Here is a 23,473-nt window from a genome sequence, read left to right as displayed (position 1 = left end):
AGAGAGCCTGATGCGGGGCTCGATCCCAGGACCCTGGGATCATGACCTGAGCTGAAGGCAGAGGCTTTAACCCACTGAGCCACCCAGGCCCCCCAAAACTGAGACAATTTTTAAATGATCTTTTAATTTGTTCAAAATAACAATTATTAACCCAATACATGTTAACATAAACATTTTTAATGAAAAATACGTTTTCCAAAAAACAACAACAAAAAAGAATTACTAAAAGGCATGGCAATGGGGGCACCTGGGTGGCTCAGTCATTGGGTGTCTGCCTTCAGTTCAGGTCCTGTTCCCAGTGTCCTAGGATTGAGCCCCACATTGGGCTCCCCGCTTGGTGGGAAGCCTGCATCTCCCTCTCCCACTTCTCCTCCTTGTATTTCCTCTCTCACTGTTTCTCTCTCAAATAAATAAAATCTTTAAAAAAAAAAGTATGGCAATGTTTTACATTTTTGGAAAATCTCTTTAACAGAAGACAGTTGGGTTCTCATAGCTACTTCTGTATTCAATGTATTGTGATATGTTGTTTTGGTTGAAATATGTAAGAAAAACTGGCCTCACACAGATACATAGTTGGAAAGGGGAGGAATATTTTAATGGTGTTTTCATGTAATTGTGGATATGCTTTGAAACTGCAGTAGAACTGGGTAAATAATAAAAGCTTAAAGATCAATTAAATGTGGAATCTAAAAGCATATTAATTAAATTGTGTACTCCATTAACATTAAATTCTTTTGGTCTATTTAGCAATGCAAAGAGATTGTTCACCCATACTTTATAGTATCCCCATTTGTCATATAGAAGATATCTGTTCAATGAGTTATACAGATCTCCCAAATGTCAATGTATTTCATAATACATTATTTAAAAAATCACATGTTAATATGACCAACTTCCTTGGGACTTTGTCAAACTCACAGTGACAGATATGTTCTCTACAGAATGTTCTCTTGAAAGCTCTAATCGTAAAATGGACAACAAAAACTGTTTTCCTTGAAGAGAAAACTTTCTTGTTCATATTTGAGAAAATGCCTGTCAAATACCTAAGTCTGAATAACCCTGCATATTTATTATATATATTTTTTTAAGGAAATTTCAGAAGTTGTTTTTTTTTTAAGATCTTATTTATTTGACAGAGAGAGAGAGATCACAAGTAGGCAGAGAGGCAGGGGGAAGCAGGCTCCCCGCTGAGCAGAGAGCCCGAGGTGGGGCTCGATCCCAGGATCCTGAGATCATGACTGGAGCCGAAGGCAGTGGCTTAACCCACTGAGCCACCCAGGTGCCCCTCTATTATATTCTTTTTTATAAAGCTTTTATTAGTCAAGTAAGTTCATCATCTGTTCAAATTTTGCTAACACAAACTTGATTATGATGAAATTTTCATAAGTAATGTACACATAATTGTTGAGAACAAGTGAACTAAATAGATTTAAGTAGTGTTAGGATTTTTTCCTTTGGTGCCTGTGGTTCTTAGTCACTTTGTTTTGAAGAATGAAGAGGTAGGCAGAGTAGTGGGCAGCAAAGCGAGGTCTATTGAGTGATAATGAGGCAAAGTTTGAGTGATAGTACAAAGCGCCCAAAGACGGAAGGGACCTGAGAGAGTTGCCTGTTACTTATTCTTGTAAGTGAATGTGATATTCCATGTAAAAATGGCCGGTTCACCTAGCAACTCAAGTATTTCTCAAGTCAACTATCATACTTTTATACACAGAAGAAAATGTTTATGTGTGCTTCTCATTTCATCATACAGAATATTTAAAAGACTCTCAGGTTGAGATTTAATATATTTTTACTGCTTCATCAAGGACATCGGGAAAAATGATTTAAATTCTCCCCCCCCCCCGCTTAACTGCAAGAGCGTGGTGGTCAAGAAATGACTTCTAGATCGCTTTGGTGACTAGTTGAATTTGGTGCCCCTGCTTTTCTTTTGTGCTAAGGGGCCAGCAGTTTCACCCACCATTTCTTCTGCAGCGGTTAGTACAAATACCACATGGTCAAAACAAAACAAAACAAAAAAAGCACATAACTTCTTTGTTATTACCATAAAAATTTTCACGTCACGAACTTTCTAAATTTGGGGAACGCTCAGAGAGTATGTGGACCACACTTTGAGAATCAATGTTCTACAACATTTTTAATGGCTGTAGAAAAATTACATTATATGAGTGACCACAGTTTATTTAGCCAGTGTCCTTTATTGAGGATATTTGAGTATTTCTAATTTTTCTCCATTATCAGTAATGACGTAGTTTAAACTTCATTTGCATCCTGAATTATATCTTTAGGATACAGCCTTAAAAATGGAATAAATGGGCCAACAAAAAGCATTTAAGAAAAAATGGCTTCTGCATATTGTCTTCCTATAGGTTTACTAATGTATATGTGCATTTTATATAACAATGAGTATCCTTTCAACTTACCAACATTGTGGTTATTTTTTCCTTAGGATTTTATTTGAGAGAGAGAGAGAGATCATGCACTAGATGGCAGAGAGTCAGAGGGAGAAGCCAGTTCCCTGCTGAGCAGGGAGAGGGTTGCAAGGCTCCATCCTAAGACCTGTGGATCAGGATCTGAGCCAAAGGCAGACTCTCCACCCACTGTGCCACCCAGGCGCCCCATGGTGGTTATTTTTAAGTAAAAACAAAACTGACCAAATTTACAGCAAAAAAAAAAAAAAAAATGGAACCTCATTTTAATTTGCATTTATTTGCTTATTAGTTAGGTTTTTTCACGTTTATAAAAGTTAGTGAGTTGCATATTTACGTATTTTGCCCATTTTTCTATTGACACAGTCTTCTTTGGGATTGGTCTGTCATGAATGTTGCAGACATTTCTTCCCAATTTTTGTTTACTTTTTAACTTTGTATAGTTTATTTTTGTATATGTTTTAATTTTGATTAAATTATCTATCCGTCTTTTTATATTTTCTGCCTTTAGTGTCACGCCTTAGTTAAAAAGCCTCCTCCAAAAAAAACAAAAAATAAACAAAAAAAGGATCCTCTTATTATAGAAATATTTCCTATTTTTTGTAGTTAACTCTTCAGTTCATTAAGAATTATTCTGATACGTATAATTTGAGGTAAAGATCACTTAATCTCTTCCCAATAGTTAACCTTTAATTCCTTCAAGAATGTTAGATTTATCGTTATTTTCCCTTTTGTTAAAAAATACTATTAAATTGGTTTGTAAACAATTTAAAATTTAAAACAATGCATATCAATCTAAAGTAGTTCATGACCAACTTCTTCCTATCTTCAGAGTTATTATTAGTTTGCTCTTTTCGTTTTCAGGCTTTTTCCTTCACATTTCAAAGCACACAACTGCAAATGTACAGTTTGCGGCAACTTGGGTTCCTCCCCCTCATTTAACTCATCCTTATTTTTCCACGATGGTCTACCTTGTTCCTTTTGACACCAACGCACGGTGTTCCATAATGAGCATGACCATGTTATATTTCGTTTTCCCTCTACCGATGCAAGACTACAAGGTTTCAATTTTTAATATTCACCACCTCTCCTCAAAGCGGCTGGGGTCTGAGCTTTCTCGTGCGCATGCGCAGGTGGCCAAGGGCTACATTCCTAAACATGGAATAGCTTTGAGGTTTTTTTGTTTTTTTTTTTTTCATTTTGTGGGTTCTGAGGAACCACTGCGGGTACGTAGGGCGACAAACACCCCCAGAACAACACAACCCGGCCTGAACGAGACGCAGACTAGGTTCTCAGCCCCTGACAGTCTTCCTCCTTCCAAAATGGACGCTGAATTTATTTTTTACCTCGCAGATGCAACAGTTCACAGCAACGAAACCAGATGCACAACCATTCAGGCAACGGGGACTACAACTAAGAAATTAGGGAAAGAAAAACCTTCAGCCCTACCGGCCGTGACGCTTGCTTCCGGGAAGCGGACCGGAAGCCACTCCTCGATTCTGCGTCAAACCCGACTTCAGGGGCCGTCGTAAAAGTGTCGCCCCTCGTTTCTTGGACCGGCCACAGGTTTCCGCTCGTCTCCGGCCGGGGGTCTGGAACTGCGGGTGTCAGTTTCCCTCAAGATGGCGGACGAGGAGGCAGGGGGTGCGGAGAGGATGGAAGTCAGTACGGAGTTGCCCCAGACCCCTCAGCTCCTGGCATCTGTAAGTCCTTGTAGGCAAGTTCCTTTTGTCCCCCCAAGTCCCTCCCTACCGCGCTCTGGAGGATGTCGGGCTTCACCCCTTATGGCGGCTCTGGGGAGGGGGGGTCGTATGGATTGATCTGGAAAGAAGCCGTCAAATAAAAGTTAGTCATTACACACATTACTGCCGACTAAGTCTACGGAATATAATGATTTTGTCATTTATTAGTCGTGACGAGTTCAAGCTTGTCTCTATCCTTAAGTAGAAAGAACTGGTGATGTTATTAGATGGCCTGGTGTGGGGGCTAAGGTGGGATTAGAGGAAAAGCCATTTTCGCATAGACGCAGTGCCAACCCCTCTTGATGACAGAAATTCAGGACGCTGCACCTAATGTTATATTGCTTAGCTGGCTGGGTGGGGCCTGATAATGGCAGGGAATACTGTCACTGTCAACTCCTCAAGATATGGGGTGTAGGAATTCTAGTGTCTCATTTCGGTGTCTTGAGAACCCCAAGCCTAACCCCTCAATGGAGAAACCCGTCATCTGTCGCTTCTTATTGAAGGTGAAGAAAAAACCTCCAGACATTTTTAATCAAAGCAGTACTATTAATTAATATAGCAGTCTGTACTTTGCCCTTGTATTTTGAAAGAATGGGAAGGCAGAAACAGCAAATTTGAGTCTATAGTCTGGCCCCAGGGAGAAAGCAGATGAGGAGGATAAGAGCTAGGGGGCAATATTGGGGAATGTTCTGGATGTCTCTGGGCATCTAGTGGGGAGATATGCAGGAAATACTCAAATACTGATCCCTGCATGATATTAAGTCTTATCACTTTGTCTTTATTGCTGCATGTAGAAAAGTGTGGGATATACACCTCTTTCTGAAGTATTTTGGTTTGTAGTTTTAATAAATGCATTTTTGGACTGTTTTAATCATGCAGACACTTCAGCATTGTTTTATGAGAGAATAAAGTGAGCTCCAGAATTAAGAATCCATCCCAGGGACTGGGGAGACTGGTTGGGAGATAGAAACCAGGTAGGGAGGGAGTTGGAATAAGGGTTTTGCCATAACTAGAGCATTGCTTGCAACCATTTTCTATCTCATATAGCAGTTAAACCTTGCTTCACTGCTGGTATTGAAGTAGGAAAGCATCTGTTTGAAATGAGAAGGTAGGGAAAACTGAGAAGCACCTGAAACATCTGGTTTTAATGGTAGCTTGTGTGTTCTACATCTTAGAAGCAGTACAGAAATTATGTGGATAGAAGTGTTATTGTAATTTTGTATTGCCAAAAATGACTAGTGCTTATTTAAAGCTTTGATACATTAATTCCTTCCAGGTGGTTGCTGTAGGTTTTACGAAGTAGTGGATAGATGCCAAAAGAAGTAGAATAGCCTGAGGGAACTCGCAGTTTAGTGACACAGATAAGACAAATGCTCAAAGAATTTAATACAAGATAGGGTGATATAAGTGGATGAAGACCTGTGACAGGCCTCATGATCATTTTTTTGGCAGATTGCTCTATCCACTTGAGGATTCCAGATATGTCTTTATGTTCCTTTTCTTTTTAAAGCTACTGTCTTCAATTTTATTCTGACAGTGGAGTGGGATACTGGCTTTCCAGTTCACTACTTCTTTGCTGTTAAGTAAAACAAGCTCAGAGGTTCTTTAACATTTGAATGATTTGTATTTTAAATCACCATTGGGAAGCAGGGAAAACAAAAATAATAAATATGAGACAGTTACAACATTTTAGAATTTTTACCAACTCCATTAGAGCCTTACTCTTGGTTTTACTTTCCGTTATCCTTAAATCAAACTTTTTTCTTAAACCCCAGATTATTTCTCTGCAATACTGCTATCAAAAACATGAAGGTTGTCAAATTCCCAATATCACCTAACATGCAATTAAGGTGAAATAATAGGTATGAATTACTGGACATTTATAAAAGTCATTGCATAAGAATCATTAGAGGAGTTGATTTTGTAGGTCTAGGGTGGGGAATTTTCACAAGCCTGCCCTGCTGATTCTGAAGTCCTGGTCTGTGAGCCACATTTTGAGTAAGACTTAGCTTAGACATTTGGAAATTCTCAATACAGAGTTGACGGTTGAGATTGTGGGAATGGTGAAGATCTTTGAGGAGAAAATTGTGTGTGTGTGTGTGTGTGTGTGTGCACGTACACATGATCACATACACACAAGTTCAGACACAGAGGGAGAGAGGGAAGGAAGAGAGGGAGAAGGACTGGGGACAGGGATGATTTGAATTTCAGGGACAGGAGATGGAGGAAGGACCAGAGAAGGACCTAGAAAGGTAGCAGCCAGGCAAGTAGGTGAGAGTAGTATGATGCCATAGGGTCTAGTTTCTAGGAGAGGGTGGTTTATTGGGTCAAGAAGGTAAGGACTGAGAAAAACTGGGAATTCAGAGAGTATGTGGGTGGTCTGACAGAACTTTTGCCTTCTGTCTATTTTGACTGGATTTTCTTTCCTCAGTCACAGAAGGTGTCTCCTGGTTTAGCACTAAGGTTTTTTCTTTTTCCTGTCTACACCCTCTGCCTATGTGATTTCATCCAGTTCTGTGGCTTTAAATACTGTTAGTATGCATTCTGTTCCCAAATTTATATCTCCAGGTCATCTCACTTCTGAACTTAACGATTCGCAGATCCAACTACTTGCCTACTTGATATAGCCACTTGGATGTCTGATAAGTGTTTGAAACGGGGGAAGCAATCAGGGAGTTACTGCTATAACCTAAGCCTTAGCTGATGGTGGTTTGTACTAGAGAGACATCACTAGAGATACAGAGAAGTGGATAGATTTGAGAGAGATATTTGCAGGTATGGTAGAAGCAAAAAGATTTGCTAATGGATTAGGCATGAGGTAAAAGGGAAGAAGCAAATGACATCTGGATCCTCAGTTTTTGGTTTAAGCATTCATGGCCATGGTTGTGTCATATTCTGAGAGAAAGAACCAGGTTTGGAGTGGGGAAAGAAGGGAGGCTGATCAAGAATTTTCTTATCCCTGTCTCATGACACTTCTGTAATAGCTCTTGAACACAAACAACTCTGTCTCCACTCCACCTCTCTAGTCCTAGCCACCATCTGTTGCCTAGGCAACTGGAGTGGCCTCTTAACTGGTCTCTTTGCTTCCATTTCTGCCCTCTTCCAGTTTATTTTCCACAGATCAACCAGAGTAATCTTTTTAAAACTAATTCAGATCATGTCAGCCTCCTGCCTAAATCCTTCTGTGACTTCCCATTTTACTTAGAATAAAATCTAAACTCATTACAAGTCTTTCAAGATCCTGCATGATCTGGCTCCTGCATTTCCCCCTCGTTTCCTGTTATTTCTTGCATTTACTGTTAGCCACATTGGCCTGTTAGTTTCTAAAACAAGCACAAGATCTGTCTTGCTCTAGGGCCTGTGCCTTTGCTTGCTGTTCTTTTTCCCAAGAGTGTTTTTCCTCTGCTTTTTCTTGATGCTTACCCGGCCTAAAAGATGGGTTCTTCTTATCCTTCTATGTGTAAGCACCCTGTTTATTTCCTTTATTGTACTTATTATAATCTGTAATTACTGTGTTGTCTTTATTATTTAAATATCTATCTTTCCCACCAGAATGCAAGCTCCGTGAAGCCAAGGATCATGTCTGACTTGTCCATTGATATATCCCAGTATGTGTTTGAAATAGTAGACATTTATGTTGTCTTAATGAATAACTGAGAATCAACATTAGGGATTTATTTTAACAAGATTGGTGGTGATTGGGGGAAGGAGTTGTGGAGGGAGGATGGGAAGAGAAATGAGGGGGCATACTAGGGTAGTAGCTAACATTGGGGTCTAGGCTGAAGGTGGGGTATAGGAAAAGCCAAAATAGGAATTCTGTGGAGAACTGGTGGGATCTGAGTTATTAAAAGTTATGATGTTGACATAAATGGAAGAACTGAACATTATGGTCTGTAAGGGCTTTTGGAGTTTGAGATCATGGAGGCACATCAGATTTTGTGATGATAGAGCTGGTTAGATGAGCCTTTGTGCATTCCTGGAGCTCCCTTTTCATATTCCTGTTGTACACAGCATGTCTCAGGCTGTCCTGAGCATTACCTGTTTGCTGTCTGTCTTTCTAGACAATAAACTCCTTGAGCATGAGCTGTCTTGTTCATACCTGTATCTCCAGTACCTAATAACATTGTTTCAGAATTTTTATTGAACGCATGCATGAATGAGTGAATGAGAAGACAATAACCGAGGTGGAGTGGAGGTGAAGGTAATAGGAGTTGAGGAGGTTAAGAGAAAATGAGGCTTAAAGGTTTAAAATTGAAAGAGGAATTAAAAAAATTAGCATTATCAAGTTAGATTTAAGTACAATAAAATTCTTCCATTTTAAGTGTTTTGGTTGATGAGTTTTGATGAATGTATACACCTGTGTAACTATTACTAAATTGGGGTACAGAACATTTCCATTACTCCCAAAGGTGTATTTTCTCCAAATGGGATTTTAGGGTTTTTTTTAAGTTTAATATTAATAACAATCATGCAATAATCATGAAAATCAAGGAAAAATTTGTCTACAATCTCATATGTGTACTGGATCTTTAAAAGATAAAAATTTATTTTGATAGTTGACCTTAAAATACTGAGATGGGGCACCTGATTGGCTTAGTTGATGGAGCATGTGACTCTTGATCTCAGGGTTATGAGTTCGAGCCCCATGTTGGGTGTACAGATTACTTAAAATGAAAATCTTTAAAAAATGAGTAAAATACTAAGATACAAAAGAAGGAACATGAAGTTATATATTATTTTCAGTAATGGTGCTATTTCTTAGAAATTGCAATCTATATCATTTTAGGCCCGAGCACAGCTTTCTATACCAAAGGCACACTTAAAATGAGAAAACTAGGATGGAAAACCAGGGTCTCTTGAGTTATGACTGAAATGCTTTGTCACCAGATCATAGCAGAGCCTAGTGTGTGTGTGTGTGTGTGTGTGTGTTTTTCTTCATTATCTCCTAATTTCTGTTGTGGACAGCTAAGGAAAATTCTGATTTTCAGTATCAGACTCTGTAGACTCAAATGTGAAGTTGAGGTGTAAAATTGCAGATTACAGTGATAGATTCAATCCCACTACCTTTAATAGTCTAGGGAAGAATAGTAATTTAGTGTGGATAAGATGGTGCTGAAGATGGACTGCTTTTGTTTAATAACAGACATTGTCCTGCAAATAAAGAGGTTTTTGTCTTCAATACTGCATGGGGAGACTGTGGGTAGATATGTGTGTAAATCAGTGGTGCAAGATGAACCAATGCAGTGTCCTGACCATTTTCTCTTCATGTGTGCTGGCCTTGAGGGTTATTTCAGATTTCCCGTGCAATCATTTTACCCATTTCTCTACAGGTGCTAATTGTACACCATGCTCTGTGAAAGTTTTCTTTAAGCTTTTAACTCATTGCCTCAGGTGACTTAAGACAAAATGTTAAAACTCTGTAGTCCCAGGTGATTTACTGTGAACTCCTTTGTATTCTTTTAAGGTATTCTGAGTTAACATGCCTCCTGTTGAAGAAACAATTGTTATTTGATGAGTTTGGTTTTTTAAAAGCATTTGGTACAGCTTTTTTTTCCAGTGTTAAGTTGTACCCTATAATACGCTAAGTGCTTATAGAAACATGCTGTACTAAATAAATGTTACTGAATGTCTCTAGGAGAGTTATTGTGTTTCCCTAAGTGCCTACTTGCTATCCGGGAATGATATAGGACCAGTCCAGGATGGAGTCTGTTGTTAATCACTTGACTATAATAATTCTCCTTCTAATAGTTTACTTAATGCCATTCTTCAGAACAAAGTCTATTTGACCTGTTTGCAGGAGTGGGGCTTAACCACTTAACTGTGTCTTTATGGATTACTTTTAAAAATCCCTTTGAACTTTGGTATTTATGGGTAAGCTAGAATGACTTGGGAACAGGAAGAAAAATCTGTTAATTTATCCTTTTTTTTTTTTTTAAGATTTTATTTATTTATTTGACAGAGGTTACAAGTAGACAGAGAGGCAGGCAGAGAGAGGAAGGGAAGCAGGCTCCCTGCTGAGGAGAGAGCCTGATGCGGGGCTCGATCCCAGGACCCTGGGATCATGACCTGAGCCAAAGGCAGAGGCTTTAACCCACTGAGTCACCCATACGCCCCTCCATTTATTTTTATAGGCACACATACTCTACTTTGTAGTCTAAGAAAGGATTTTAGTCCATTTGCACATATATTCAATACAGTAGAAATATGAGATGTTTATTCCACAGTTGAGGAAAGCAGAATTCATTGTTCCAAAGATTTCAAGGAGAGCTTAGAAAATTGGAGCATGAACCTATAATCAGAGAAGAAAAAGGAAGAGAATGACTTGGGGACAGAATGCTTTCAGAAACTAAATTTTGACAGTATGCTTGTGTATTAAAAGAAAAGAGAGGGGCCTTATTTGTCACATGATTCTATATTTGACCCTAGCTTATTTTATCAGTGCCATGAAGACATAGTATACTTACTTATCATATTTACGAACAACACAAAGCTGGCAGGGATAAGAAATACGTTATAGGACACATATACAAAATATCTCCTTAGTCTGAACATTGCCTCAGAACTAACAGTGAAATTCAGTAGGGGTGGAAAGTACAGCCTTATACCTCGGGTTAGGTATTTGTGTATTGGACCAGGTTTGTCATATGTGATTGTCCTAAGGGTTTTAGTTGTCCACAAACTCACTAAGTCGTGATATGATGTGGCTGCCAAAAAAAAAAAAAAAAGAACGTGAGTGGTTTTGAGTGGTTAAGTACCCTGGATAAGGAAGGTAAGAAATAGTCCCACTTCTCTATACAGAGGCACATTGTTCATGTTCCATGAAAGAGTAATGAACATAGAGAGTAGTCTAAATACCGTGGCATTAGGGATGACCGAATGTCATTTCTGGGGATGAACAGATTTCTTTAGTTTCTGTGTTCCAGTGTAGCTCCAGAATAGAGACTGATGGGAGACTTAATAGTTATCTTCATTTGTTTGAAAGGTTGTTTGATGAAAGACCAGAGTAAATCATATGGATTATTTCAGGCAGTATAGGATAAAAATTACAGGAGAGTAGATTTTGGTTTAATTATGAGCTATAAGAATGGACTTTGGCTGAAAGGAAGTGTTCAGACAGGCTTAGGGAACTAATTATCAGATATGTTACAGATAGTATTCCTCATGGGGTAAGCAGTTGAACTAGGCATTTTGCTGTTATTGTTTGCTTGTTTTTATGAAACTTTATGAATCTGTCCAATAGTATTAAAAGAAAACTTTGTGTAACCAAAAGATTTCTTGATGTCTGGAGATACTCCAATTACACTCATCCAGTACTTGTTATGAACAATCCTAGAGCCTCTGTATTTTGTTACTACTTTAAAACAGAAGAGCTGGGAAAAGAGTTTCAGGGAATCTGAAGCCTCATGGATGTCAGCAGTTGTCTAAAGATGTGTAAGTTGTGGTTTGAACAAAAGGAACGTTTTAAAAGTACGTTCCTTTTTCAGAATGATGTTCCCAAACAGGGATCCAAGTCCCTGGGTCAGAGTTGAGTACATATCTTAATCTCCATGGGGATGAGAAAAATGTTTGGAATGTTTGAGAATTTAAATGTTGTGAGAACTTGTTTTTACAGAACAGTCAATTAAGAAAATCCTCTCTGAACTCTAAATTTGGAAAAAAAAAATTCCCTCCCTCTGGACATTGAAATTAAAGATGCTTAATTTTATTCTTATCTGAAGTGGGTAAAAATACTGAAAACAACCAAACAAATGAATAAGAAAATCAAATCTATTCCAGGCACCCATAATTCCTGAACATGTCACCCAGTAAAGTAAAATACATGCTGTGTAGTTTTTCTTATCTGGAAAAAAAGACAAATCTTAGTTGAAAAAGATTTTTCATAGATGTGGCAGTCATCTAGGAAAAAGTCTTCATGAAAGAGTGAAATTATACCTTATCTCCTATAAGAATTCTATAGTTTTAGAAGGTTTAATGTCAATCAATATTTGCTTTGTTCTCTCTAGCAAGAATCTATAACATTCAGCAATGACTGAGAACATTTTTTTCTTTTAAGATTTTATTTATGTATTTATTTATTTAGAGAGCGGGAACGTGTTGGGGGAGGCAGGGTAGAGGGAGAGGGAGAGAATCTCAAGCAGACTCCTCACTGAACATAGAGCCCGATGTGGGGCTCAACTCCACAACTCTGAGATCATGACCCTGAACTGAAATCAAGAGTCAGATGCTTAACCAGGCACCCCAAGAGAACCTTTATTAAGTATTTGTGGTGGGCCTGTCGTGATACAGGGATTTATTTAAAAGGCAGCATTCCTCACCTCAGAGAATTTATAGTCTAGGTGAAGAGGCTAGGTGTACACAGATTAAGATAACTAATGTAGGTACTGAATAAGTACCTCCTTCAGTAAGTGCTGTATTTGAGTTACAGGGGAGAGAAATTTGTTTCAACTGATCAGTGTAGTAGTCCAGAGAGGAGTGCCTTGAGTTTGATGGACGTTAAGGAATAACTCACGGTGGGATGGAAGGATGGAGAGCTAGTGGTAAGATCACTGAAGAGGGCATTAAAGGCATCAACACCCAGACGTTCTGGCCAAATCAACCAACAATATAAAGATAACATTTCAAAGTATTATTTCACATGGTGATGCCTGGGTGGCTCAGTTCATTAAGCATCTGCCTTCGGTTTAGGTCATGATCTTGGGGTCCTGGGATTGAGTCCCACATCAGGCTCCTTATTCAGTGGGGAGTCTGCTTCTACCTCTGCCTTCTGCTCCCCCTGCTTGTGAGCACGTTCTCTGTGACAAATAAATAAATAAAATCTTTTTAAAAATAAGAATAAAATATTAGTTCACACCAAGACATGTAATGACAGAGATAGAATTTAAGTAGTACACAGGAGTGTTAGGCAGTGAATATGCTTCGTTTGGAGGAAAGAAATAAAAAGAAGGCAAAACTATGTTTCTTGTTTTGTTTATGCTTAAAATGTAATTAATTGATTGATCTTAAAGGTAAATGCAGATGTACTGTGTGCTTATATTTGGTTGAGTACAATGAGCACTGAACTCTAGGAGTTAGGATACCTAACTTCTGTTCCTGACTATGATATTAATTGGTTATTCGATCTTAGAAAAGCAGTTTGTTTCTCCCTGTGACTCAGTTTTTTTCATCTATAAATGAGAGACTTGAACCAGAAGATCCCTTAGGTTTTGGTGACTGTCAAATTTCTCATGTTCTTCAAAGTATTCTTCAAAAACTTCAACTAATTCTGTGCCTTCCATAATTAGATAATACAGAAAATTTTTTTGTTTGGTATATAGTGGCAAGTAAACAGGCCTTTTTTCATTTACTACTGTTTGGAGGAAAGAACCTTAGGTGTACAATAGAACATTAGATATTCTTTACTTTATAGTTACAGTTGTTGCTAGATTTGTGGAGGAAACAAGTTGTTGGTCTGTGCATACCCTAGAAAAGTTGGGAGTTAGAATACCAGAAGGTATAATTGTTTTTTTTAAAGGTTTTAGTAAAATATTTTTACAATTAAAAAATTCCCCCCAAATATGGAAACTGTCACTAAGAATATTATTCATATTAGGTAAGCAAATGTACAGTTTCTGTGAAAATATGCTAAACTCTCACTACCAACTGCTGTTAACATTTTGGTGTATATTCTTCCTGATTTTTTCCCCTCATGTAAAATATTTAGCCAAAATGAGATTTTATATACACTGCTTTGTAACCTGCTTTACCAAACTGTATACTATTAATAACTTTCTGTATTAGTAAATAATCATCTTCAGTATTGGTTCTTTTTTTCTCTTTATTTTGAACTCATATTAGACTTACAGAAAACTTGCAAAAATTGTAGTAACAGTTCTCTTATATCCTTCACACCTGCATTCCCTAGTGTTAGCATCTTACATAACCATAGTATAATTATCAGGGACAGGAAATTAGTATTGATAGTAACTAATCTATAGACCTTATTTGAATTATAATAGTTTTCCCACTGACATTAAATATTTTTCTGTTCCAGGATCCTATCTAGGATCTCACATTATATTTAGTTATTTCTCCTTTGTTGCCTCCAGTCTGTAATAGGGTCTTACTTTCTCCATAATCTTCAAGTTTGTAACAGCATCTTGTTCTTGCCTTATTTTTCATGACCTTGACATTTTTGAAGAATATTGAGCAATTATTTTGTAGAATGTTCCTCAGTTTGGATTGATGTTTTCTCATGATTATAATGAGGTTATGTATTTTTGGGAAAAATAACACAAAAGTGGTACCATAGCCTTCTCAGTGTGTCATATTAAGGGATTCTTGGTATCATTATTCTTATTACTGGTGATATTTATGTTAAGCACTTGGTTAAGTTGGTATCTGCAGAGTTTCTCTACTTTAAAGTTATTACCTTTTCCCCTTATAGTTAATAAATGTCTTTGAGGAGATATTCTGAGACTATTTGACATCACCTTTTTTTAGGATTTTTTTATTTTTAAGTAACCTTGTACCCCACATGGGGCTCCAACTTACAACCCCAGGATCAGGAATCACATGCTTAATCAATAAAATCTTTTTTTTTTATGATTTTGTTTATTTATTTGACAAAGAGATAGAGAGCAGGCAGAGCGAGAGGGAGAGATAGGCTTTCCACTGAGCAGGGAGCCTGATTCGGAGCTCTATCCTAGGACCCTGGGATCATGACCCAAGCCGAAGGCAGATGCTTAACTGACTGAGCCACCCAGTGCCCCAATAAATAAAATCTTTAAAAAATTTTTTTCCTCTCTTCTACTTTGCAGTAAACCCCTGGGAGCCACTGTGTAGTCCTCCATCTTGATATAGTTGTGCCTTTTCCTGAATGTCCTATAAATGGAATCATATAGTACATAGCCTTTATTTTTAGAATATAACTTTAATGTGTACAAATACAAAATTATGTATAAATACCAGTTTTTACTAACTATGAGACAAACATGAAATACCATTAACACCAGAGAGCCAGCCCATTTCACATGAATAATACTAGTTTAACTAGAAGGATGTTAAGTGCAACTAAATTGTCAGTGTTGAGTTGATAGTAGAGATTTCGTGCACTCAACCTTCTGTTCATTTAAGCTTGCTCTTACAGAATGCCATTGAAAATTTTTCAGGCTGGTCTGGTTGGGTGGTTTAGGGTAATCATACCTTACATTTAAGCCCAAATGGCCAGTGAGTAATCTCCAAATGTTTTTTTTAACAGGGCATTTTTTGAAAGCTGTTTTGTTTGAAATAAGTAAGAATGGAATGATGGTGTTATTGAAACCTGCATATAGTGTCTATGAAACCCACATTTAATGGGAATCAGGAATTTGGCGCAGGGATGAGCTCTGCTCAGTTTACACAGATGATGTCATTATGAACATGTCCCCATTTGCTAAGAGGCGGTATGTAGCCTTTTGAGTTAGACTGTTTTTACAATAATAGATTTTGACGTTGCATGTATGTAACTTCTTCTTTTTTTAAGAATTTATTTATTTATTTGACAGAGAGAGTAGGGCAGAGAGGCAGGTGGAGGAAGGAGGGAGAAGCAGACTCCCTGCTGAGCAGAGAGCCAGATGTGGGGCTCTATCCCAGAACCCTGAGATCATGACCTGAGCCGAAGGCAGAGGCTTAACCCACTGAGCCAGCCAGGCACCCCAGTAACTTCTTATTGTTGAGCAGTATTCCATGGTTTGGCTGTAATAGTTTGTTTCTAATTCACCAGTTGAAGGACAATTGGGTCATTTCTGGGTTTTGGCAGTTTAAAGCTGCTACTGTAACATTCATATATACTTTTTTGTGTGAACTTAAGTTTTCATTTCTTAGGTAGATACTTTTTTTAGAGTTGGATTGCGTCATATGGTAAGTATATGTTTAACCCTAAAGAAACTACCAAACTCTTTTGTAAAGTGACTATACCATTTTCAGTTCCTACCAGCATTTTCCTTTTCCAGTTTAATGCATCCTGTTGATACTTGGTATTGTCAGGTTTTTTTTTAATTTCTTTTCAGTGTACCAGAATTCATTGTTTATGCACCAGTATTGTCAGTTTTTTATTTTTTTTAAAGATTTTATTTATTTATTTGACAGAGAGAAATCACAAGAGAGGCAGGCAGAGAGAGAGGAAGGGAAGCAGGCTCTCCACTGAGCAGAGAGCCAGATGTGGGACTCGATCCCAGGATCCTGAGATCATGACCTGAGCCGAAGGCAGCAGCTTAACCCACTGAGCCACCCAGGCGCCCCGAGTTTTTTATTTTATTTTTATCTACACCTTAATATAATAGGGTGTGGAGGGGTATCTCACTGTCATTTTAATTTGCGTTTCTCTAATGACTTATGATGGTGAGCTTGTTTTCATGTACAAATAAGCCATCTGAAATAGTTTCCTTTATTTTTTTTTTAAGTTTAAAAAAATCTTTAAAAGATTTTTAAGGGGGATGAGAGAGGGGGGAAGCAGGCTCTCTGCTGATCAGAGAGCCCGATGTGGGGCTCGATCCCAGGATCCTGTGATCTTGACCCCAGCTGAAGGCAGAGGCTTAACCCACTGAGCCACCCAGGCGCCCCTGAAATAGTTTCTTTTAAAGTGCAGAAGGGTTTAGGTTTACTTTTTGGTGAGTCTAATTTATCCGTTTTCTTTTATGTTTAGTACTTTTGGCATTCTATAAGATCTTTTGCACTCATTCATTTTGATCTCTCAGTAAATGTTATGGTTCCTTAAAACAGTTAAACTAAGAGTGTGGGAAATGCTTTGTCTCTACAGCACCTGACTGGTAATAGAATTGTCTTCACAGACGAGGAGTTGCCCATTCCAAGAGGGAAGGGTAATTCTCATCCATTATAGCTTCTCTTTCTTTTTCCAGGTGTATATGGTATGTGGGCAACCACTTACTTCCAAGGCTATTTTTTTTTGTTACCCAGTTTGACTTTACCCACTTTCCTTTTGTATTGGTGAGGGATAAAATAATATATTGTTAATCACTTTCTCAGAAATTACAGAATTGTGCCAATATTTGTCCCCCTATATCTTAAAGAGGAAATTTGTAACAGTCTAATTTTCATTTTCTTTTCTTTCAGTGGTGGGATCAGCAAGTTGATTTTTATACTACTTTCTTGCACTATTTGGCCCAATTGGTGCCGGAAATTTATTCTGCTGAAATGGACCCAGACTTGGAAAAGCAGGAGGAGAGTATACAAATGTCCATATTCACTCCACTGGAATGGTACTTATTTGGAGAAGATCCAGATATTTGCTTAGAGAAATTGAAGCACAGTGGAGCATTTCAGCTCTGTGGGAAGGTTTTCAAAAGTGGAGAGACAACATATTCTTGTAGGTAAGTATTAGAAATTTACAGGATTGGTTACAATTTCTGTTTTGGTATTTTGTACTTATGATGTATTTTATTTTGCCTATTACTTTTTATAATATAATCATACTTAATTTCCTTTTATTATGCACTTATAAATCTGTTTCTGCTTGTATAGCTTGCTTTTGAGTATATGACTTAGACAGTTGTCTCACTTTTCTGTTCTCTAAAAGTACTTAAGTGATGGACTTTTGCGTTGCTTATAATATAGTCCACGTACTCTTACCTGAAACCCTGGGGCCGGGTGTATTTCAGAGTTCTGAACACTTTTTTCCAGCAGTGTCAAGGCAGGATCCTATCATCAAACATAGCATTTCTGTAAGAAATCTATAAATATTCACAACAAGTAGTATAAATAAAGTCTGCAGTCTCATGTCATTTCAGGTCAGTTTTTGCTACCAAGTGAGATTTGGTGTCAAGGGATTTTGGGCCTGTAGGAACAGTTGGAATTCAGTTGAGTAGAAAAGGCTAGTAGTAGGGAAACTGGAAGCAGCTTTAGGCTTTTTGTCCTTTCTAAGAGCAGGTATCTTGAACATCAGGGTAGCACAGAGAACATTTTTACTCCCTACTCCTGCCTGACGTTTTCATCTTTTACATCTTAGCTGTACTCTAGTTTTAGTGGGTTTTTTTCCCCCCTTTACTAGAGGTAGTTCAGGTTAGGAGTGAATTTTTAGACTTCATAAATTCAGAGAATTGTTTTTGGCTTCACTATAAGTCTAGGTTTACTTATAGTTAACAGTTGTTTGGCCCACAGTATCTTTATCCTGTTCTTTTCTCAGAAAAAAGTCAGCTTTTGTATCTTGTGTACTATTTTACTACATACGTAGTAAGGTTTGTTTATCTTCTTATGTATATTTTAGCTTAAGCCCAATCAGTCTCAGCTAAAGTGTGAAAGATATTTATAGATCTCACGTCTCCAAAAGTGTCATGGAGGCATTTTAAATTGTCACAACTGGGGAAATGGTACTAGCATCTAGTAGAGGACAGGATTGCTCCTGAAGCATCCTGCAGTGCACAGGACGGTCTCCTCTATCCCAGTTCGGAATGTCAGTACTGCTGAGGTTGAGAAATTCTGCTCCAAATAGTCAGTAGATCATATATATTTTCAAGAGTATAATTAGGCAATCTTTATTTCCTAATAGCCTTCAAAATCATTTTTTAAACTTGCTAGTGCCATCTCTTCAACTCTTCAAAATCAGATATTTTAAAAATTTCTTTTGTACTTTTCACCAGTTCATGTTGCTCTTAATGTTTTTCTGGAAATGTTAAAAAAGATAGTGACTTTTTAGAGTTACTATTAGGGAAGAGATTAAGAGAGATTGAATTTTTTTTGTTCATTCTATAAATATTAATTGAATACCTCTCAGGTGCCCGGCACTGTTCTAGGTGCTTAGGACATAACAATATACAAAATAAAGAAACAATCCTGCCATTACACTGCTTACATTCTAATGAATTTTGTCTTTATCCAAGCCTCATTTACCAGTGAACAATCAGTGTTTTTAAAAAAAAAAATATGTTTATAAAGGCAGGAGGGTAAGATATGAGGACATGGAGAAGCAACATGGGGGGGTAGGGGGATAGGAGAAGAATCAATGAAACAAGATGGGATTGGGAGGGAGACAAACCATAAATGACTCTTAATCTCACAAAACAAACTGGGGGTTGCTGGGGGGAGGTGGGATTGGGAGAGGGGGAGCGGGCTATGGACATTGGGGAGGGGAGGCGAACCATAAGAGACTATGGACTCTGAAAAACAACCTGAGGGTTTTGAAGGGTCAGGGGTGGGAGGTTGGGGCAACCTGAGGGTTTTGAAGGGTCAGGGGTGGGAGGTTGGGGGAACAGGTGGTGGGTAATGGGGAGGGCACGTTTTGCATGGAGCACTGGGTGTTGTGCAAAAAGAATGAATACTGTTACGCTGAAAAAATAAATAAAATGGAAAAAATAAAAAAAAATTAAAAACAAAAAACAAAAAACAAAAAAAAAACAGCTAATCATTGGTCATAAGACTAATTTCGATTTGCATCTTAACAGTCCGAAATCAGGTAAAAGCTCAAAATAGTGAGGATAACTTAAGAAGCAAAACCAATCCTAAGTATTCAAATATGGCTAAAATTATTTGGAATTTAGTGTTTGAGACATTTTCATATTCAGTTTATGCACCACACAGGAAACTCATTCACATTATATTAACACCTTAAACATCATTGGCGTCCTCTAAATTTTGGAATCTAATTTTTGATTTTTTTCAGGGACTGTGCAATTGACCCAACATGTGTACTCTGTATGGACTGCTTCCAGAATAGTGTTCATAAAAATCATCGTTATAAGGTATGAAAATAGATCCATAATATCTCTAGATTAGCAGGCACCTGGTGGCCATCTAGTCTGAATTCCTACCAGCACTTGAAATCCTGCTGTAATAGCTCTGATATGTGAACCTTTAGTTCTGGTTAAATATCATGTGATAGGAGATCTACTACCTCAAGAGGCAGCCCTTTGTAATTTTTTTGTGAGATATATCATGTTTATACAAGAGATTGTATAAAGCATATGAACTCTTAGAGAATAACTATGATGCGAATATCTGTATAACCACTACTTAGGTCAAGAATAGCCACTGTCAGCTCTCAGAGGCCTCCTGTTTATCCCTTCTAGATCAGTCTTTCTCTCTCCCGTTGTGATAACCTTTCTCCAGTGTTGTGTTATAATGGTTTCCTAGATTTCTCTTTTAGTTTATCACCCAAATCACATTGAATAGTTTTCTCTATTTTTGAGCTTTATATAGACAGAGTCATGCTATGTCTTTTTCTTGTTGAGTAGAGTATTATGTCTAGTAACTATAGTTTGTCCAGTGACCTTCAAGTGTTCAATAATCATGTTGTCTCTATTCATTGTACCATATGTGTGGATTGTTTCTAGTTTGGGGCTGTTATGAACAGTTGTGCTGTGAACATTCTTATTTGTGTATTTTGGTACACATGTCCAGTAGTTTCCCTAAAGTACATACTGGAATAGAATGCTGAGTTCCAGGGTATGTGAATCAATAGTTATAATAAATAATGTCATATTGTTTTCCTAAGTGTGTATACTAATTTATAGTCTCTCCAGCAGTATGTGAAAGTTCCCATTGCTGCACATTCTTGGAAGATTTGGTCTTGTCAGCCATTTTAATTTTAGCCAGTCTCGTGGGTCTATAATAGTATCATATTGTGGTCTTAATTTTCCTAATTACTAATGAGGTTGAGGGTTTTTTTCCTTACTTGTTACATTTTTAGATAACTTTGTTAATATGAGCTGAAATGTGTTTCTCAAATATTTATATTGGTTGTATACTTTGTATACTCTGGGCTTAGACAGATGTTGATTTTATTGATGGTTCTCTTTAACATCCTGTTAAATATGCTAAGGTCCTATATAAATGTATATAACATCTTAAAGGTATATCTGTGTCTTCTATAGAGTTGAAAGCACTATTCATGTTATGAGACTGGCCTCAACATTACTACTTCTAATTCAGGAGACGATGGGCTGTTGATAAAGATTATAAGTATTATTATTATTGTGCACAAGAGTAAAGAGTTAGAGGAACCTATGATATAGTGCAGTTAAAATGTTTTTCCATGATTGCAAAGCTAATTGCTGATGAGATTTATAAAGTTAAGCATTTGTTAACTTTATTCCATATTTCCATATTTTCTTATCACTTCCATTAATTATAGTATTGCTTATGCTGGAAAACCAAAGAAAGAATGCCGGAATTAGAGACATGAGAAAGTTGTTAATTTCTTCTCATTTTTTACTCTGGGAGACTAATGATCTCCCAGAGATGCTAAAAGTCTTAAGACCAAAGTTTTCCAGTTCCTCAGACTTCAAGACTTCTAAGCTTATGCTTTCTAAGCTTTGGGATCTTGGGGGTCAGTACAGTTTGCAAAAGCTTTGAATGAGACATAGGGTTTTCAATTTTTCTTTGGCTAATTAAGTTCAGTTTTAATTTTAAAAAGGACACATGGACAGCAAGCAAATACACCTGCCATTTCCTATAATTTTATAAAGGAAAAGACATTTTAATTCCAGGAAAGTAGGATAATCCCAGAATAAAGACCAGTCCTTTAAATTGTATCCATGTAGCTCTGTGAAAGAGCTCACTACATTTCTTACTTTTCTGGTTTTTCTGTAGAATGGTAAAAACTTGTTTGTTAAATTTTGGGAACCTTTTCAACAAGCTACCTTCAAGTTTTTTTTTAAAGCTTACCAGTGTACATCATCACCACAAAGCACTCTTTTATGGAGCATACCTAGGTTTGCCATCTTGAGGTTTTGCTGAGTTCATCTTACAGAAGAAGATGCTTACATTGACTTACTCAGGAACCTTTCAGTCATCTGAAGGATGGGCTGTTTTATGCCTAATAAAAGATGATGTCGGGGCGCCTGGGTGGCTCACTGGGTTAAAGCCTCTGACTTCGGCTCAGGTCAGGGTCCCAGGGTCCTGGGATCCAGCCCCGCATCGGGCTCTCTGCTCAGCGGGGAGCCTGCTTCCTCCTCTCTCTGCCTGCCTCTCTGCCTACTTGTGATCTCTGTCTAATAAATAAGTAAATCTTAAAAAAAAAAAAAGATGATGTCTATAAGCTTTAAAAAATATTACCCATCAGGGGCGCCTGGGTGGCTCAGTGAGTTAAAGCCTCTGCCTTTGGCTCAGGTCATGATCCCAGGGTTCTGGGATCGAGCCCCACATCAGGCTCTCTGCTCAGCAGAGGGCCTGCTTCCCCTTCTCTCTCTACCTGCCTCTCTGCCTACTTGTGATCTCTGTCTGTCAAATAAATAAATAAAATCTTTAAAAAAAATATTACCCATCAAATATGAGTGTACAGAGAACAGAACACTTTTGATGAGAGAATAAATTGATAGATTCTCTCTGGAATACCTGTATATGTGGTGAAATTTTTAAAGAAAAGCAAGTGAATGACTAATAAGCATAATATAGGTGAGTGGTAACTTCTAGGGCAGGTAAGAGAATGGGATTCTGGATGATCGCACAGGCAGTTTCAGCAGTATTAATATTCTCTTGGGTTGGGTGCTGGGTTCATGGGTGTTCATTTCATTGTTTAACTTTGTAACTTACCTGTAACTTACCTTTGTAACTTACCTTACTGTGTATATTCTTCTGTGTAATAAAACACTTCATAGGAGAAAACAGCCATTAAAAAAAAAAAAAAAGAAAGAAAGATTGGAAGAAATAAGAAGGAGTATCTGTTGCTCCAGAGAACACAAAGAAGAGTAGTGTCAGGGGACAGACCAAAGATTGGACACAATCTTTGTGAACCAAAGATTCACAAAGAACCAAGAAAAACTTTTAGTGGCAGGGTAGTCCAAACAACTTGAGAACAAGAAAATAACAAAGTTGAAATTTTGAACTGTTTGTTCTGCTGTGTGAATGTGACTCTTCATAATCTCTAGGTTCTCCATAGTTTATCCCTTAACGTACAACGTGACTATAGTTGATAACACTGTACTGTGTAGTTGAAATCTGTTAAAAGAGTACAACTTAAATGCTTGTACACACATTTTAAAAAGTACATATAAAAAAAAGAATATACTGCAGTACTATTTTTTTAAAATAACCTGAAGCTAACCTGTGCATTTTCTCTTCAAAGACCCACTGTTAAAGATTATTTTTAAATAGTAAATGTTTCCTTTATTGAAAGCAAAGAAAATGAGTTACAACCAACAATATTATAGGCATGCCTGGTTTTAGAGCACTTCACTTAACTGTGTTTTGCAGATACCATGCATTTTATACTTGAGGATTTGTGGCAATCCTGTGTCAAATCTTTTGGTACTATTTTTCCAACAGCATTTGTTCAGTCCATGTCTCTGTGTTACATTTTGGTAATTCTTGTGATATTTCAGACTTTTTTCATTATTA

The 23,473-nt window shown here is 37.5% G+C and overlaps 2 protein-coding genes across 3 annotated transcripts in view; one reads left to right on the top strand and one right to left on the bottom strand.

Annotated features, from left to right (window-relative positions):
• TMEM62 (transmembrane protein 62) overlaps positions 1-3,872 on the bottom strand; it is a 55,024-nt gene extending 51,152 nt beyond the window's left edge. Inside the window, exon 1 of the mRNA XM_046007389.1 lies at positions 3,773-3,872. The gene's annotated coding sequence lies outside the window, so the exon portion shown is untranslated. The remainder of the gene's footprint in view (positions 1-3,772) is intronic.
• A 50-nt stretch (positions 3,873-3,922) lies between these two features.
• Positions 3,923-23,473, top strand: part of UBR1 (ubiquitin protein ligase E3 component n-recognin 1) — a 142,904-nt gene continuing 123,353 nt past the window's right edge. For both annotated transcript variants that reach the window (XM_046007386.1, XM_046007385.1), the window contains exons 1-3: positions 3,923-4,129; positions 17,258-17,514; positions 19,800-19,878. In XM_046007386.1, the coding sequence (XP_045863342.1) occupies positions 4,049-4,129; positions 17,258-17,514; positions 19,800-19,878 (417 nt within the window). In that variant the 5' untranslated portion in view covers positions 3,923-4,048. The remainder of the gene's footprint in view (positions 4,130-17,257; positions 17,515-19,799; positions 19,879-23,473) is intronic.

Source organism: Meles meles, chromosome 6 (assembly GCF_922984935.1).
Source record: "Meles meles chromosome 6, mMelMel3.1 paternal haplotype, whole genome shotgun sequence".
NCBI lineage: Eukaryota > Metazoa > Chordata > Mammalia > Carnivora > Mustelidae > Meles > Meles meles.
The sequence above is the reverse complement of the archived record's forward strand: the minus strand, read 5'-3'. Positions and strand labels throughout refer to the sequence as shown.